This window comes from Rhamphochromis longiceps, linkage group LG19, assembly GCF_057381845.1.
Source record: "Rhamphochromis longiceps isolate RC_006_pf linkage group LG19, R_longiceps_female_GT1.1, whole genome shotgun sequence".
Classification (NCBI taxonomy): Eukaryota; Metazoa; Chordata; class Actinopteri; order Cichliformes; family Cichlidae; genus Rhamphochromis; species Rhamphochromis longiceps.
The window spans coordinates 28,927,145-28,946,050 of record NC_140575.1 but is presented as its reverse complement, the minus strand read 5'-3'; the positions used below and the strand labels follow the sequence as shown (position 1 = coordinate 28,946,050).

General features: G+C 44.1%; 2 protein-coding genes across 8 annotated transcripts in view; one reads left to right on the top strand and one right to left on the bottom strand.

The window, feature by feature from the left end:
* The window catches only part of kidins220a (kinase D-interacting substrate 220a), a 46,162-nt gene extending 36,111 nt beyond the window's left edge, over window positions 1-10,051 (top strand). For 4 of the 7 annotated variants that reach the window (XM_085390589.1, XM_085390592.1, XM_085390590.1 and 1 more), the window contains exons 25-32: window positions 664-875; window positions 1,612-1,725; window positions 4,338-4,370; window positions 5,551-5,667; window positions 5,873-5,971; window positions 6,925-7,143; window positions 8,046-8,267; window positions 8,626-10,051. In XM_085390589.1, coding sequence (XP_085246715.1) covers window positions 664-875; window positions 1,612-1,725; window positions 4,338-4,370; window positions 5,551-5,667; window positions 5,873-5,971; window positions 6,925-7,143; window positions 8,046-8,267; window positions 8,626-9,516 — 1,907 coding nt within the window. In that variant the 3' untranslated portion in view covers window positions 9,517-10,051. The remainder of the gene's footprint in view (window positions 1-663; window positions 876-1,611; window positions 1,726-4,337; window positions 4,371-5,550; window positions 5,668-5,872; window positions 5,972-6,924; window positions 7,144-8,045; window positions 8,268-8,625) is intronic. The other 3 variants (XM_085390595.1, XM_085390594.1, XM_085390596.1) reach the window with 3 other exon arrangements.
* A 1,353-nt stretch (window positions 10,052-11,404) lies between these two features.
* id2a (inhibitor of DNA binding 2a) lies at window positions 11,405-13,849 on the bottom strand. The gene is made up of 3 exons (XM_085391592.1): window positions 13,390-13,849; window positions 13,001-13,061; window positions 11,405-12,112 (listed from the first exon to the last, which is right to left on the bottom strand). The coding sequence occupies exons 1-2, from the start codon at window positions 13,741-13,743 to the stop codon at window positions 13,005-13,007; spliced, it is 411 nt and encodes a 136-aa protein (XP_085247718.1). The 5' UTR covers window positions 13,744-13,849; the 3' UTR covers window positions 11,405-12,112; window positions 13,001-13,004.
* Window positions 13,850-18,906: the final 5,057 nt, after the last annotated feature.

Below are 18,906 nucleotides of genomic sequence, written 5' to 3'. Positions count from 1 at the left end.
GCTTTAACCGAAGCTCCCTACTTACCTCCTCCACGACTTCTCTCAAAGTCAGAATGGTTCGTGTGAAAGCGGTTGTAACAAAGCACTTACGGGATGATGTCTATGAGTTCACATGGTCCTCTTTGTTTGTTTACATGGGCGAATTTATTTGACGGGGACAGCAAAGAGCTGCATGTGCCAGAAAACGTCACGTGGCTGGCATATAATCTGGAAAACAGAGAATATCAACACGCCTGCTGTTTGTGAGCAAACAGAGTAATAGGAATCAATGTGAGAGTGGAATTCACAGTTGAAGGTCTCTGTAATCGTAACATCTGCGCTAATTTTCTTTCCAGTCTGTAGTTGTTTGACTCTCTTCTTACTGGGATAAGGAGAACATGTTCACGAACAATGTTCTTGTTGTATTCCCTGCAGTGCTTTGAGAATCAAAGAATTTTGCCGGCATGTACGTCAGCTGTTTGATATGTAGTTTTTTTCCTCTGAATTCACAACTGTCCAAACTCTCCAGAGATTATGAAATAAAGCTAAATTATTGATGTGTGGGTGGATCTGAAGGGTCTTTATAGTCATCGCCAAGACATGATAATCAGCATCACAGATAAACCCTTCCTCTCTCTCTCACTCTTTCCATTGTACTTCTTCCCTGCCTCTGCCGTCTCTTAGATGTGCGTGCGGCCAGGGAGCAGATGCACATCGGAGGAGTGACCTATCCCACACTGCCCCTCCAAGAGGCAGCGGCCCGTCCCCAGTCAGTTTACACCCAACACTCTGCCGCCTGCTCCCCAGCAGGCTCCTTCACCGGATCCCTGCCTCCTCAGCCACACAGTGCCTACTTCAGTGGAATGACTGGCCCTCAGCACCCTTTCTACAACCGGGTGAGGAAACATGACTTACATCCTGTACCTACTACTCACTCTAAAAGGTGTCTATATGGCCAAATGACAATGCTAACAACCCAAAAATGGCACACAATAGGTGCTTTCAGGCCAAACAGGTCTAAGGACTACCCACTGGGGTGGTCCCATGTGAGAACATACCAATGAGGAATTAGGAAAAATGTAGGCGGAAAGGAAATATAGCAAGGACATAGTTGAAAGCAGTGTGATGTTCTTTTAGGTAGTGTTACAAATAGCTGTTTCCTTTAGACAGAAGCTTCTTTCAGCAGCTTGCTGCTGATGTTAGCCTCCAAATCTGATCCTTGACCATTGATAGTCTCCATTAAATCATATTGATTCAGATCTACTTTGGTTGTTGTGATTGTCATTTTCACTGAGTGCAGACTCACACAGCCAATATCAGAGTCCTTCAATCTCTACTAATATTTACTCATTGTTTTTCTTAAGAACTGTGATTGGCTCCTCTGGTCAGAAAGCACCTATTGAAATAAAGATGGATTTCAAAGAGTTACTGGATTTAGCTGCCCAGTCCTTTATTCCTTATCAGTTGACCTACATTGCAGATTTGGACAGTGCCGCATGACCATGATATCCCCCCCAGCATCCTTTCCTGTTATATGTACACATGCTCATGCTCCTTTATATGATTTTATGATTTTTGTTTTATTTTGTCTTCCTGCCTGCCTTTCCACAATCCTTCTTTCTCCCCTCGTAGCCTTATTTCCCCCATCACGTGTATCACCTGCCACGGCATTTCTCCCACCATGTCCCCTCATCCTCGCGTCCTTCCATTAAACCACCCGGTCAACCGCAAGACACCAGTGGACTTGTAAGTAAAGAAGTTGGGCTAAATGCATTTCACACGTGCTTTCATCTCACCGTAGCACATACACCGTAAAGAAGTGTTAATAGTGTGTTTGACGTTGTTTGACTGGATCGATTGAAAGTTTAAACGCTTTTTACTCTTCTGGTTCACTTTGTTAATAAGTTTATGACATCTGAGCAGTGCTTCCTGGCAGCTAGAAAAGTCTTATTTGATTAGACATACACAGAGTTAAGTTAATAGATTAAATAATTAAACTTGTAAAATTTCAGGCTCAGGACAGCGTGGAGTTTTAGCACTCAGTGTTTAATGTGCTGTGAAGTCCATTGTGAACCGCAAAGTATGACCTCCTTTCCTTTTTTAATACTTCCTTTTCTGTCGCACACCTCATTTGTCCTGTTAGTGATTCTATATGCTTTAGTTTTAAATTTCTTCATTTCCTCTCAATGATTTTATAACTCCCTGTTTTCACTATCACTGTTCTCATTCACAGTCCAGGTCCTGACCTTAGCGGGGGTATTTCTCTGTTTGTAAAGCCTTACCCTTGCAAATTAAGAAGTTTAAGGTCCTCCCAGTAGGCTGCATGCTTATAACCCCAACCCTCGTTAACACGTCTCCCTGTACAATCCTTGTCTCCATTCTGCACTCCATATCAGGACATTATTGCAGAGGATGCCAGCGAAGCCTTCCACACAAGCCCCATTGACCCCACAATGGTAACCTTACTAACATTAGCGGACGTGTAATACGCACATACAAACTCAACACTAATGCAAAAAACAAAAAAAGTAGTCCTTCATTATCTGCCTGCAGGCCTGATGCTTAAACCTCACATGCTGCACGAATAACAGGCATGCCTCGTTGTGCGGCAGGCTACTTATTTTGTTGCAGTGGTTTACAAACGCCAGGAGAACTAAAATAAGCTGTCACGCCTGCTGCGTGCTGCAGACTGCTTAAATACTCATAGTAAGCTGCATCCGGTGTGATTATTACCCCCCACTAAGGAGTGTGCAAGCAATAACACATGTAATTATAACACGCTGAATGAAGTTAATTCTGATTCTGGCACACTGCAATCTCTACTTCTCTTATAAATGGATATTTCACACTGCGAAGTCTTGGTGAAAAGTGTGTGGGATCAAAAATGGTCTGTCTTAAAACGAAAGCCAAAAACACACACTGCCCATTGCTCATTTTGTGCCCATCATAAGTGATGGGCAGTGTGCAAAAATCAACAGCGGGTTGGATTTTTTTTTCTTCTTCTTCTTGTAAATGGATGTAGAGGTCCTGTGAACTTACATCAAGGATGCTTGGAGTTGCACTGAAAAGAAGTGAGCCTCTGCATCCAGATATTCACACATTTGAAGAGAAATCAGCCAGTATTAGAACAATTTGATGATAACGCTACTCGGGAGATTTCTGCTTCACAAAGGCACTTATCAGGCTGCTGCCAGCAAGCATTTAGAGGAGCTGTATGAAAGATTTAAATATAGATTACTGAGTAATGTTCATTCCGTCTAACTCTTATCTGTCTGTATTTTGTGTCTTTAATTTTAAAAAAAAATCCTTTATACCTTCATCAGTCTCTTATATTTTAATACCAATTTTTGTTCCTCGTATCTCCCTTGTGCTCTTTCCTCCTTAGTATAAATTTTCACATTTTCCTTCCCTTTTTTGGTTTGTACTTAATCTCTTTGTGTCGTGCTCATGTGTCCCTGCATTTCTACAAATCTGCAAATGTGTATGTGTACATTTGTGTGTAATTCCTAGTGTGGGGATATATAAGCAGCCCTATCCCAGTGTAATTGCCTAGCTGATGTAAGTGCGAGTATGGATTCCTCTGGCTGCTGGGATTATCATCAGAGCAACTGTTGGGGCTGGCAACACACATACAGACAGACACACACATATATACTGACAATGAGCCCAGCGCTGGTAGAGCTTATCTCCTTACCAAGACGCTTCCTCCCTCACAGAGCTCTGTTTCCTCTTCCCCATCCTTCTGCCCAGCCCTGAGCTCAGCCCAGCTGTAATTACAGTCTTATCACACACACACTGGGAGGGTTCACACAAACACACACACACACGGACACACCCGCAGACATTCATGCTTTCACTCACGCTCTTAGAAGACACGTTTGGTGTCTGAATCAAGGAGCCTTATTCAAGGCCTTCAGTGAATCGAAACTTCTGCTTTTTCTTTGCAGAGTGAGAAACGTCTCATTCTCTAGATGGATCTTTCTTTCTGTCTCTATGTCCTCCGCAGTCCGCTCTGTCTGCAAAGATTATGGCTGTAAAAGCCAGCTGACTCCAGCGAAAACAAAATCTCTTTCTCTGACAATTCTACTTCCAATAGCTTCCTCTTTTCCAGGCCGACAACACTGGCTGGCTAGCTGTCTCCCCTCCTACTGTTTGACAGATAAATGTCTGCACTGTTGTCGTGGTGATGAGTTTAACATGTGTCCTTACAGTCTCTCTGCTTGTCTGTCTAAATTTCTGCCTCCCCGCCTTCTTTTTTCACAGGTACACTCCTGGTTTCACAGTGTTATAAATGTCTGTGTGTATTTTTGTCTGACTTCTTGTCCGTCTGCTTCTTATTTTTTTGTCTCCTGATCAAGCATTTAAAGCCGCTGCCTTACAAATTCAAGCAGGTACACCTTTGGTTTCGATGCTACTTCCATTTCCATCATCCACCTATCTCTGCTTCATCCCTAACACTTGCACCGGTGTACGTTGCATGCTGTAGAAACACGGACTTGTTGCTTTAAAGTCAATGCAAAACACAACTTAACTAGTATAGTTATTAGAGTCACTAACATAGTTTCATTCTAGAGTGTGGATATGATCAGTAGTTAAACTCCCTTAGTGCCAGTCTTCATCCTAGCCATTACTGAAAGTTGGCACCTATTATTGTGTACTGTGTTGTAAGAGCTGCTTAGGTTTTTTGTCTAACAACCACTCACAGTTCAGCTAAGCTCTGCTCTTCTCTCCCTCGAAACCAGAAACAAAGCCAGGGGGCTTAGACTGAAGCCTTGTCTTAATAGTGCTAATAGCCGAGTGGAGCGGGAGGAGGGAAGGATGGAGGGGTGAGAGAAAGACAGTGATGGAAAAGAGAGTGATAGGAGGTCAGTGCAGGAGGCTGAGCAGGGAGGAATGTGAAAGGAAGGAAGGAAGGGAGGGAGAGAAGAGGGAGAAGGAAGGAAGAAAGAAAGGAGAACTTTGGTTGTCTCAAAGACAAGCAGAGCCAGAGGGAGAGGGGTGAGAAAAGGGACGGGAGGGGGGGTTGGTTGAAGGAGGGTGGATGAGGTTTGTTTGGTCTCCGTGCCAGCGGGTGGCATTTTGGCTGTCTGTGAGGCCTTCACAGACAGCCAGTTGCATCAACAGGCAACTGGTGTTAGTCACATCGAGCTACGTAGCTGCTCATCAGCAGAGGCCGCTTCGGTGTTGGTCGGCTCACAGACTCACAGACTCCATCCCTTAAGTGTTGAGCACACACATTATGCGCTTATATATACACAGAGAAAAAGAATAAGGGAAGATAACAGCATATTTGGATAGGTTGGCATTTATGTTTACTTTTACACTTACACTGTGTGACTGATAGAAAGAAATACAGTGTGAGATCGTGGTTTTGCACCTCTGTGTGCCTCGCAGCTAACAGCCCTGCACGTCTGTTTCTCAGGAATTGTTGCTCAGTTTGCCCTAATCAGTGTGTTAGGAGTTATGAGTTGCTCTAACAGAATGTGTGCGTGTGTTTGCTCTGGTGACTTTAACTCCATGAAAGCTGTCTTAATATGTTCCAGTTATATGTTAATGTGTTTTATTATGTAGGGCTCTCCCGCCATCTTGCTCAGCTCTTTGAACACAGACGCAGTGTGCGAGCGTCTCAGGCAGCTAGAAGGAATCGACCCCACCATGCTGCCTCAGTACACCTCCACCATTAAGAAGGTACGCGTTTAAACTAAAAGAAGTTTATGTGAACACCTCATTTTTTCTTGTCGTCATCTTTGTGTGGCATTCTTTCGATGGTCACATTTATTGCAACATATGAATGCAGTGTTTTTCTTCATGAAGTTCTCGCTACTCTGTGGGCTTTTCTAGGCAATTGCATTGAATCTGTGAGCAAACCAGTCCTTTTTTTTATCCGTTGCAGGCCAATATAAATGGTCGGGTGCTCACGCATTGCAACCTAGATGAGCTGAAGAAAGAGATGGAGATGAACTTTGGTGACTGGCAGCTCTTCAGAGGAATGGTGAGACTAGATTGCTTCATTTAGGTGCCTTTAATGCAATAATATTGTGCAACTCAACATCTTGCTAAATATTGTGTGCATGTTCTCACCATTCTTGTGCGAGTTTTCTCTTGAAGCTCTGGTTTCTCATGCTCCAGAAAAGATGCTAGGTCAATCTTGCCTTTCTGGGCCTGTGATACTGTTGAAAAAATAGGCTCTAAATCTCATGAATTTCCTTTCCTGGATAAATAAAGTTGTTTTTTTATTAATTACCCGTTAAACTCTTGTGAACAGAAGTGGTCATATGTAGGCTGACAGGGAAAGCATTAGTCCGCCACAAACAATATCAACTGCCCCTCTGCGACTCTGACGTATACTCAACCATACCAGGGCCCCGCTGGTGATATTTGTTTCAGTTGTGGTTTGTGCCAGAATCCAGACAATATCACATAATAAGACATCTCGTGTTGTGCTGAGATATTGGGATGGAGATTTTATAATCCGTATTACGAGAAAGGCGCTAGTCAGCCAGCCAGAGGTCTAGTCGGCTCAAATCACTAACACATGTAGCCGGCTCCACTTCATCAAATGTCAGTCTGTGCTCTTAATGCCAAGGCAAGAGCCCCAGATTGGTCGTGTTTTACCGGAGATCCTATGCAGGGCTTGGGTAGAAGCAGCTGGAGAGTGCAGTGGCCTTGCAGCTCCATGTAAAAACCAGTGTTGTGTTGCCAGGATGCAGCTAGCACAGCCATCTGGTTCAAGATTGCTGACTGATATCTGGATGAAGGGAGGGTATTGTCAGGGAGGAGGGGACAGCTGAGTAGATCTACTTAAGGAACAGCTCCCAATTCTGTTCTCACAAGCTTTTGTTGTTGTTGTTGCAGCAGTCTGATGTACTTGTTACATTTAAACACACCAAAAACCAACACGCTAAGTGACTTGTTGATCACATATATTGTCCTGTATTGTTTAAGGTCATAGAACAGCGGCATGCTGAAAGCCAGGCAGCACTTCAGGATGAGTCCCGAGCTGCTAGCGAGCAGGGCAGCAGCGTGCACCTCGGGGAGCCCAGCAGACGCTCAGGGGGAGCCCAGCGCGAAACAGCCGCCTTCAGCCTCAACCTCAGCTTTGAGGAACTCAGCGGCGTGGGTCTGGAGGAGCCTGTGAGACGCAGCAACAACTCACACTGGCCGGTTAGTCTTCCTGTCACGAGCTTGTTATAGAAATATCACAACTGCGGCGTGATCAACCAGTGTGTGTGTGGGCACATTATTTTAACACATGCAGATGTGCAACCGTATTGAAGTTGCTACTTTTAAGCGTAACTGTTATCATGTTACACTTGGAAATAGTCGGACCCCAAACTGTTGAATGGTCGCTGCACCAAGCCAGTGTGTTGATGGCCTCAGCAGTTTCACATAAATGTGGTTTAACCCAAAAAAAAAGAAGAGCACAGCGGAGGAAGCTGACGATGGTCTTGAAATTTGCAGAATTAAAAATACTTAGACACTGCTGCAAACCAAAAGGTGTCAAAGGGCCCCCTATTTGGTATTTTCACCTTTTTGTATTTCCAGTGTGCAAACATCTGAGACACATGCAAACGGTCACACGTCGAGTGACACTGCTGCTGTTTCAGATGACCTCCAGTTCCCACTCCACACGCGGTCTTTGCTGGAAACATTCAATTCTCAGATTTAGAATATTTCAGATCTAATGATCAGTTTCAGTTTCAAGTTTCAAAGTTTTCTAGTCATATGCACATTAAAGAAACATGTTTCCCTGTACAGTGAAACTCTTCCTTTGCTGTACACGACAGATGCCAAACAGTATGTAAGAAATACAGTCGAAATATAAGATGTGCAAAAAATAAACTCTACAAATAAAATCAATCTGAGCTACAAAAGCTCATGTACATATTCATGCAGTTTAGAATGCTGCTGTATATGTCTGATTGCACACAGAGTAAATGCTGTTGCACTCTTGTTTTATGCACTCTTAAGTCAATAGCCCAGAACCATAAGGCACTCTGTACTCAGCACATGACAGACTCGGATGAATGTTGCACCCCAACCAAACTTTTTCCTCATTTTTTCAGGTGGCAAATCACCGCACTTCAAGCATGTCTAGCCTGAATTCCCAGGAATCCTCTAATGACATCTGCAAGCTGACAGACAAGCAGCAGGCTGAGTATCATGATGCCTACAGGGAGTACATCGCTCAGATGGCCCAGCTGGAGATGTCCGGCAGTGGGGGAGAGAGGCCTGTTCAGCCCCACCCTGGACAATTCCTTCAGGCTGCCAGCTCAGAGGACAAAGGGGTGGGTGGACAGTCACAAGTACACTGTCGTGTTTTTGTCACCACATCGCTGATGGCAGAAATAGCTCATTCAAATAAGTCTCTACTGTCATGACTGGAGGAAAGTACCGTGTAGTTAACTTGTGATTTTGAAATGTTGTATTTTGCTGTACTGAGAAATGGCGGAACTCGAAGTCTTAGCTGAGAAAATGGAGACCACTGCTTCTTGCATTTCATCATTATTGGCTTATATTCTTTGTTTGTCTTGGCACCAGAGGCAGAGATAGGAATCCTTTTGTCAGTGGTCTCTCAGAGGTCAGCAGCAGAGGATTCAGTATATTTTTATGTTCTCCTCATTGAAACTTCTTCCCTCTTCTCAGGCCAAGGAAGGATCTGATCAAGACAGCCGCAAGTCTTTCACCAAGAGAAGCTCCAAGAATTCTGATGCCACAGACTTTGCCTCAGGGACCGATGGATTAGACCCCATCAGCGAAGAGGATGAAAAGCTGGATCACAGCTCGTCCTCCAGGACTCCAGGCTCCAAGAAGAAAGGAGCTGGGTCATATTACCACAAGCTGCCCAATGATGAAGACTCGGGCCCAGAAGACTCTGACAACACCACACCTCTCCTCCATAAAGAGGCAAAATTTGGTGCTCTGTCTTCCCACAGCTCCAAGCCAACTGGGCTGCTTGCCAAGCCTGGCTTCCTCACCGAAATCCTCATCGATAAGAAGGACTCGTCCGATTCGGGGATGCGCTCCAGTGAAAGCTCCTCAGACCCATCCCTGGAAGAGGCTGAAGGAGAGACTGGCAGACAGAGAGATGCACTGAAGCCCAGTCTGATTGAACTGGAGCTGGAGGGCTTGGTGAAGAAGAGAGGCCCCCTACCCAGCAGCCTGAGCGGCCTGCAGGATGCCACAGTGGCCCGCATGTCCATCTGCTCCGAAGCTCCATCTGAGGCCAGCCTTATGGCCAGCAGCCCAGATGAGGGGTGGCCATCCAGCGGGGTCAGCAACCTCAACCACAGCGCCAGCAACACCACCCTTAATAACAACACAAGCAGCCCCAGCGACACCAACACTAACACCAACAACAGCCATCAGCAGCAGGCTACCATCACAGGCACAGAGTCCGTCTGCTCCAACATCATCTCCCCAGATGTCATCATCATCCCCGGCAGCAGCACTGCCAACACCACGGCAGCCACCATCCACCACAACCAGAACCTGCGAACCATCAGCCTTGGCGATGAGAGGGAGAGCGTCCTCTAAGAAGCCACGTGTTTGTTACACTAAGAAGGGTCATGCGGAGTGTGGTTCTTGATGTTTGTATTGTGTTGCGATGAACTAGCGTAGATGAGTGTTGTGTTGTTAAGGACAAAGTCAAAGAAGAGTTGTAAGGTTTAATAAAGCAACCACCTTGATTTTTGAAAAGGATAAATCTGATAGTTGATGGTTAAATACCAAAAAATGTTTGTAAGGTCTGTTTGTTTGTCCCGTGTGTTTTTGTCGTTAGTTTGGATTTTCTGTGTGTAGTGACGGTAATGTTACAGTAAAAAATAAAACAAAATAAAGTGTTGCTTATAGAACAGTAGCCATGACTGTGAAGAGAAAACAAGTCTAGTGTTTCTGAGGCATTCGGCCTTCAAAGCATGTTGTGAGGTTGCTAGAATATTTCAGGTAGAACAAAGTGTAGACACTTGTGCTGTTTTCTGTGTGATAGAAATGCATGAACTAGACTGCAAAGCGTCACATGTAAGTGTGTTTTGTGAATCAATAAACATCCTCAGTATGTGGACTCTTGAAATCAGTCTGACGGGGGTTTTCTTTTTTGTTTTCTTCGACTTAACTCAGCTGCTTGTGCAGTACATTATTGGAATTCGCTGGTAAATAGGCCAGAATACGCACATTAAGTCACATTTTTAATAGCTTTCATATTTTACCTAATGATGTGGTGAGGAAAAGCAAATGTCTTCAGTGGTAGGATTCGTATTGACCGATAGATGGCGCACTCTTCATACAAACGTGCTACTGCCTGGTTGTACAGACACCGCCTGTCAGGTTTGAGGACTCTGAACTTCAACACAGTAACTCTTAAAGTGTCCTTTAAGGAGCCGTTTTTATTTCTGGTACTTCTACATTTAACTGTAAATGAGTCTTAACTTTAAGACATGCTTTATTTATAAATAGATTTTTCCTGGTTTGTATAAGAGTGACTGTTTCCACACTTGGAGATTTTTAAGTATCCCTTGGGGTTATTAAAATAAATAAATAAATAAAATAATCACCTAATGGGAGGCCACAGATTACTTGGCGGGTCAGTGGTATGGAAACATTTGAGATCCTGCAACACGTGACTGTCAGGTCTCACTGCGGGGTCCATCACGTCACCCAACAGCACGCATTAGCCGCCCCCTGCCCCCCCTTTCTACCTCAGTCCGCTTTTGATGCCTGCTTTAAAGAACAGTGGACTGCCAAATGACCACGGGTGGCTTTTTGATTTTGAACTCCCGTCATCGTTTGACTTGGTTTATAGTTTAATTTCACAGGAATCAAGCTGATAAAGTCCAAACTGCGGACACCGGTGGGGTTTGATTAGTCAAAATCTGGTCTGAATACAGATGCTTCTAGGACGTTTTGATCTGACTCGTACTTCTGTTTTGCAAAAAGGGGAAAGGCAAGTTAATAGCTCGACTTACGGAATCCAACCCATCACAGACCTACAATTGTCTACCATTTAAAAAAAAAAAAACAATAGATCCTCGGCTTCTGGCTCTCACAACCTAAACCAGTTAATCCCTTTTACTTTCAGCGGCATGTGAGAAAGTAAGAGTGCAGTCAGTGCGTCCTCAGTAAGCTTTTACGCAACCGTGCCTCCAGGTCGTGTTTGCCTTGGAGAAGTGTTGACGCTGTGTTTTAAGACTATTATAGGTCACATACTGCAGGTCTGATAAGGACACTCTGTACGATTAGTTTTTCATGCATCTCAGATGTTTTCTTTACATCCAACCTAAAGCCAACACAGATAACCTCAGCTTGTTCTGTATCTGACTAGATCATTTTACGCACTGGTTTAATATCTCCTGAACAAACAAACAAAAGCCCACCACATTTACCCCCAACCCGAAGTGGTTCTTCCCCCAAATGACACATATCCAAATGGCGTTTTTGATTTATTTTGTATAAAAAGGTACAATTTACATTACTTTTATAAAAAGTTTCAGCATAATTAAGTACAACATTACACTTTTGCAGAAGTTTGAAATTCCTGCAACTATACAAGATAAACTCCCGATGAGAGTTCACAAGGTTTCATTCTTTTCATTTTAACTTTTTTTTTTTTTTTAAACAACGTCCAGTCCTTCATGTGCCAACAATTCTGACAAGACTAAACTTTTTACAGTAACTAACCAAGCTGTCTATTTACGTTCCCACCTCCGCAAAAAAAGCGAAGACTTCAACAAGGAGGAGAAGGACAGGAGGGGGGGTGAAGAGGGAGGAAGAGGGATGGGGTGAAGTCGGTGGTGGTGGTGGGGTGGAGGATAATCCTTGTGACAATCTCGTTTTTCCTCCCGCTGTCGGGAATATAACGCGCCTTCCATTTCCAGAAAGGACCCACAAATAATAATAATAAAAAAGTCTTAAGTTAAATAATAATGAAGTGTCCAAACAGAAAACACATCACATAAAGATTGTCCCATAATAAGCAAAAGTCTCTTGATTTCAGCGTCAGAAGAGGAGAAAAAAAAAATCCAGGCCTGGAGGACAGAGGTTGGAGGTGAGGGAAGGGAGAGAGAGAAGGGGGTGGGGGGGGAGAGAAGTCCTGCTCCCCAGGTCCTGTGTGTGTTTTTACGTCTTGACCAAACACCTGCAAAAGATTGAGAAAGAGAGGCGTGTTTAGAAAATGCAAACAGGGCAGAGATCCGGACAGACTGGCGCCAGGGAGGAAGCCGCAGTTTTTAACATTTAACCAAACACTCCCAATACTAAGCAAACCCTGCGCTCCAGATGTACACACACAGAAAGAGAGAGAGGGGGAAAGGAGAGGGCGCACGCACACACAGGCAGACACACACACACACACACACACACACACACACTTCTCGCACAACTTCAGCCTACAATCTGGGGAAGAATCAGCGTAATTGCCGCTCAGCTGGCGCCTACCCACTTCTTGTACCAATTATGTGCAGACATCGTAGTAGCAGTAATCCAAACAGCCATTATTTTCCTGTTGCAGATGCTCTTCATTATAGACACAAGAGGGTATAATACAACCCTGACGATTGCTACTTATATACAGTAAACCAAGCAGCCTGGAGCGAATATCTTGCCACTAAACTCCAGCGCGAAATATCAGTCTGCTACGTCTTTCCACACAGCAGATGAGACACGAAATAGTTCGATCAATCTGTGACACACTAAAGTCTCGCAGAAGCCAGTGATGTGATCTTTAATTTTGTTTCGGATGAGCCTTGTAACTAATAATAATAATAATAGTAATAATAATAATAATAATAAAAATGTACCCAAGTCGTGCTTGCCATAACAGACGCCCCAGTGTTGCATCGCATTCTCATACAAAAACATTAGTGGGACCATTACAGCAACGTGAGACGACATTCGCGGTGGAACAAATGGATGGGTAAATGGTAATTCAAGCCCATTCTGCTCCAGCAGACTGGGAGACAGGCTGTAGCGGAGCCTAAAAGCCCTGGACAGAATGCAGCAGCAGACATGAGGACAGCCTACTTACCGCTTTAACGATGCAGAGTCCGGCTGTCATCTGTCATCAGCTCTGATGGCAACTCCGGGGACTGAAAACAAACAAACAAACCGACCAAATGTTAATTCTTTAAGCAGTATCCGAATGATGTGTCTGGCGTTTGCAATAGTGTTATGTAGGTCAAATCTCTTCCTCATCTGATTCTGAACAAAAGGAGGAAAAAAAATATAACATGCCATTTCCCCCCCCTCCTCCTTTCCAACAAGCCATTTTGTGCGAGTTACGCATAGGCTACAAAGGCGCACTGCTTATGCGCGCACATGAAAAAAAGAGAAAAAAAATCCACCAAATCTTTCTCTCACAACACTCTGGACTGTCGCTTTTCAATTAGGATACGCGCTCAGCTACAGTGTAATTACCTGTAATGACAAGATGCTGATATCTGTGTTGAGGGTGGTCAAAGGAGTCCTGGACGGAGTCTGCCCCGGCCGGGAAGGGTGATGCAGGCTGGTTAGTGCGACACTGGAGTCCAGCGCAATCTGCAGGTCCAGGATGTAGTCGATGACATGCTGCAGGATTTCCATCTTGCTGACGTTCTTGTTCTGGGGGATGCTGGGCACCAGCTCCTTCAGCTTGGAGTAGCAGTCGTTCATGTTGTACAGCAGGCTGAGCGGGTCATCCACCGGGGTCTTGCTCCGAGAGATTCCCAAGGAGTGCTCTGATAAATTCACGCTGTTTTTCCGGAAGGATCGCACGGGGCTTATTGCTTTCATTTTTGTAAGTGTTGAGCGAGAGGGTTTGCTTGTGTCGGATGTCTTGCTTCTATTAAGTCCTGTGATTTGCCAGACGATCTGCGATCAGACTGGATTACCTAGCTGTCAGTGTGGTTTATATAGCCAGTAGGCTGGGCATGCGGCACGGGCGGGCCAAACGCGCTGATTGGGAGCTGCTAACATGTCACTCAACTTCCTTTATACCCTCTATTGGCGCTTCTCATTCAAACCCCACCCCCCTTTCCACCAGGTTACCAGTGGCAACGCATGTTGGAGGCGGAACCCAGAGGGCGCTTCAGCAGCTCCGGTGGGCAATTTGGAAAATTAAGCCCTTACCTGTTTCTGATCAAGAAAATTAATGATTCTCATGGATGTCAGTTGACAACGGCAAGGCGCGAGCACCTTTGCCTGCACGTTTTAAATTTGACCCCATAGATTTGCGATCGGCGTCGAGCTTCAGTGGGTTTAGAAAGGTGTATTTAAATTCAACATAAAAATAAATAAAGGAGATCTTTTCAAGAGTTTATCTGCTAATCCTATTTACGGAACACCATCAAAGTCCTCATCAGCCAGCACTTATTTTTCCTTCTTGCATCAGCGCATTCAGCTGTGGATTTGAAGTTGTGGAGCAGTGATGATAGTGACCGTGTCCGGCGCGCCTGATGACTCTTAATTCACACCAGCCCGGACCGGCGTGAAGGCAGGTTCCTGCATGAAGGAGAACAATAACCTTAAAGTGGAGAACTGAAACAGCTACCAACAGAAAGAAATGTTCAGACCAGTCAAAGTTTTTTCTTTCTTTCCTTTAATTGTTTTGTTTGTTTATACGCACTAGGAAACGTACCCATGTGCACGAAAGATTATGGATGTTTGTTTTGTTTTGGTGGCAGAAATATACAGTTTAACTAACTAACGCACCTAATACCTGATTAAAATGTATTCACTGTATTCACTGACGCCAAGAGTCTGTAAAATATATCACAATAAAGTGCGTGTGTGCGTTAGACATGATGCGCGACAGTTGCAATCAGAGGGAAAATCATCAGTCGATTTACTCCAGCGACTTTTCCCCACAGTTGTATTAAACTGTAGTAATCCAGAGCATCGTGTTTAGACCACTTTCACGTTGGAGATGTGTCTTTAATAAAGACCCAGTGCACTTCGGCACAGCAGAGTGCAAATGTAGCTTTTACATCCACACACGTGAAGAGGCGATTAACTACAATTGACACTTTAATGTTTTCTGAATGAGTCATTTGTTAGCAGGAATTACACGCTTCATTCTTCGGCTGGAGGTGATGGGGGCTGCTTAATACTGCACTAAGTAATTGCCCCCAGGGGCAGCTGAATGTGATGTGCGCGATTTTGGCACTGTGGATCAAATTTGCTCCAGATGACGCGTTTCAGTGTACTTTTAAAAAGACGACGAAGCGGTCAGCGTTCGTATTTTCAGTTTATTGAAATATAGGCCTAGTAATTTGGCAAGGCAATTTGGTTGACAGGATTAATCAAAGAAAACCCCACAAGTCAAAAGAATCCGCTTTCTACAGCTTAATGGACCACAAGAGAAGCATTTCAGGGGTGGATCCTGATGAAAAAGCCCAAAAAGGCTGTTCACCCATGGCAAAGAAAGACGCTCTAGTCTATAATAGTAGAAGCTATGCAAAGGGTTTGAGTCCTGAAATTCTCATAAAAAATATATAAATATATATATAAATATACATCAAAGAAATGTTTCCGGGATTTCAGAAAAACCGGTGAAACACCATCTGTGCCATTGTTTTGCGCGTGGTTCAGTTCACGGACAGCTTCTCCTTCAGCTGTCTGACGAGCCTGATTTTTTTTTTATTCATTTCTAATATAATCTGGAACTCCTGCAGTCTGCGTCCACATCTGGTGCAATAGGATTTTTCCATTTCTCCCCTTCATCCTTTCGCTCCCACAGCTGTGTACATTTCGCTCTGCGCCTCTGACTGATGCCTGACAGACAGGTGATGAATTGGCGCAAGAGCACGTCGGTACAAAGCCGAGCGAATCACCGGCAGCAGCAGCAGCCGCAGCCTCACCCTGCCTTCACTCTTCCCTGTTTCTCCTTTCTCTCCTCTCTCTCTCCCTCTCTCTCCGTCTTTGGAGCAGACTCTCTGGCGCCGGCGCCGTGACGTCACCCCATTCACAGCAGCCCTCGAGCCAGCCCTCCCGGCGCCGCCGAGGCGGTTTCCATAGAGACGGGGTTTCGGGGATGTCAGTCAGAGGTGTTTCTCAGCTGATCGAGCCGGGGCCCGAACCAGGGAAGCGTTAACACCGGGGACGGGTTTGAGTCTCCGGAGGAGTCTGCTTTGGTGGTGGTGCTTCGAGGGACCAGCGGATTATCTCATTACAAATCTTAAAGAAGAAGAAGAAAATACCACTAAAGGAATGTGACCAAAGCCTCTGTAGTATGTAGAAGAAAGTCTTGTAACCCCGCAGCCATGCTGAAACACATCTGGACCCTTATTTGGGCGGTTATTTTAAAGCATTATCTAAAATAGCCCATTTTTAAATTTCTGTAGCCAAATGCATGAATCACCAATCAAATCTGATTTTAAAAACTATATCTGTCTATCTATATAGTTATATAGATCTATAATATCTGTCTTTAAAACAAAGTTCAATTGGAGATTCTTCGAGTGCCGTGTCCGCTCCTATGATGCCTCTAGTGTGACTAAGTAGCCTACATTTACTCGCTAATGGAGGATAAGCTTACAGGTCCGTATTTATTTGATGCTACTTCTGCTACATCCCAACCCGCAGGGAAATACTGTGGACATACTTTTACTCCATTAGGCTATATTTATCTGACATCTATAGTCACTAGTTTAAGGATTAAGATTTTCCACAGGAACATTAAAGCCAAAGATAGATTAAAACCCAAGTGAATATAAAATAGCTTGATTAATCTTCATCTTATAACAGATGAATCACTCATAATGATCCACGGATGCCGCTAAATAAGAACACTTGCATATTTTATGGAGTATGAATATGCTTCTTACTTTCCTAAGACTTCATGCATGCTGTGACTGTTTCAGTGCATGATTGGAGATTTTAATTTCTTTGTTTTATTTCTGAGTGTCATTATGAAATTAATTCTTTTTGTCTTTTCATTTGCACCAAACTTTATATTGTTAATGGTAACAAACGGTCAGCATCTTCTTTCTGTTTTCTGTGATTAGGTGTGGGTGTGTGGGAAGAAACCAACTGCAGGCCTATGTTCAACTATGTTTGGATTGATTTATTTTTAATTGCAAAACCTAACCAGTCTTTTTTCTTTTACTTTAAAGTAATCTGTCTCTTTTCTACTATGAAGCTCATACTTATTTCCATATGTGGCTGTATGTCTTGTTCTGTACCACAGTGTCAGAGTTCATGCATCACCTTGCGAAAAGCAGGGAAAGAACCTGCACAAAAGTTTGTGAGCGCACAGTCAGACTTTTAGAAACATGCCTCTGGGACTCCAGCAGTACTGCAAAACGTTTCCCAATTTTTTCTAAAGTAACACAGTGTTGTAACTCAGAGAGATTATCCAATCTGAGCGAACAGAATAGTAAAAAATAAAAAATAATAATAATGAAAAAATAAATTAATTAAGAAATCCCCATTAACCAACTCTCTTTCAAATATCAAGGGAAGGATCAGAAAGTAATGTTCAGCACCCAAAGCGGAGTCGGGCGCTCTACAGCCCGACTGTGCTCCGGTGAACTTGTTGATCCTCCTCCCCTCTCCCTACCTAACTCTCAAGGTAAAAAGATGAAGCTGGCTCTAAACGATGTGCCGATCGTCTCCTGGTGCCAATACTTTAATTACGGGAAACGCAAAGAAATGAACTTTTTGGTCGACCCTGCTGCATGCAGTGAATCACAGTGGAGGCTATCAAAGTGTCCTCCCCGTGCGCCTAAAAGTTAACCCGAACGGCGACTGGTCTTCAGTTCTCATAATAACAGCAGAAATACTACTAATAATAATACTAGTAATAATAATAATACCAATTACAATACAGTAAAACAAGAAAAATAGGAGAAAATGTTATAATATCCCTCTACGGCTGATGTTATCGACCCCAGCCGTGTGATGGAGAGGGTTAAAAGCGGAGAGGAGAAAACACCGATGATTAAAAAGCTTTTTTTTTTCAACGGTTATTTAAACTCGTAATTTCTCAAATGTGGGTTTGATCGTACAAACCGCGCGCTCTCTTTCTTTCCTAACACTGAATTCCTCCTGCAATTCCGAGTCCTCCGACGTGACATCAGCCGAGTACACCGCAAGTAACACTTTGCTCTCCACCGTCCCTCAGTACCGAGCGGTCTCCCCTTCGACACTCTTCTTCGTAGGGCTGCCACGCGCCTGTCGCGTGGAGGAGTGTACACATCAAACAGTGGTGCAGTGACTCTTTAAGCAGCGTCTATTCTGCAGGGCGGGGTTTGCTAAAATAGGCCCACACCCCCAAACACTGATGTGATGCGGTGGGGTGAAGCGTGATCAGCCCCCGAGTCACCTCTAGCACGGTAAAGGCTTTCTTTTACATTTATCGCAGCTGAACTGCAGACTACGATCAGGCTCATCGTCAAGTAATCTGCACATTAGCGTTTCAGTAAACCCGTCAATCAATAAGACAACAGCAGCTTACAAAAACCACCATTGGGATTTTTTGTTGGTATTTTTGCTCAAGAGCCGACACAGATTTACTCATTATCAAAAGAGCTGTTGAATCATTTTCTTTCAAATTCATTGGACTCATTATTTTATCTCGGTGCAGTAGAATAACTAAAAGGTTATGTGAGACACGCTAAGTTGTCAGCCCACATTTGTGACTTGATTATGTGAAATACTGATATGTTTGATTTTTTTTTAAGATCAGAGAGACTGTTGCATTGATTTAACTGGCAGCTGACTAAAATCCTCCATCCTGTTGCTTTCCTTGTCTTCCAGTCCACCTCCTGCCCGTCTTTTAGTCTGTCCTGTGGTCCAGATGGGACTCTCTCTGCTCTCTGAGCAACGGCCATGCCTGGCTTTACTGTAACGTGAGAGGCTGTGGCCGCATCACATGCAAGCACTGGGAGAGATCTTGGCCAGATTGGTCTGGGAGACAAAGGCCGTGGCTGTCCAAGTGCCTTCCAGGCTGGTGGT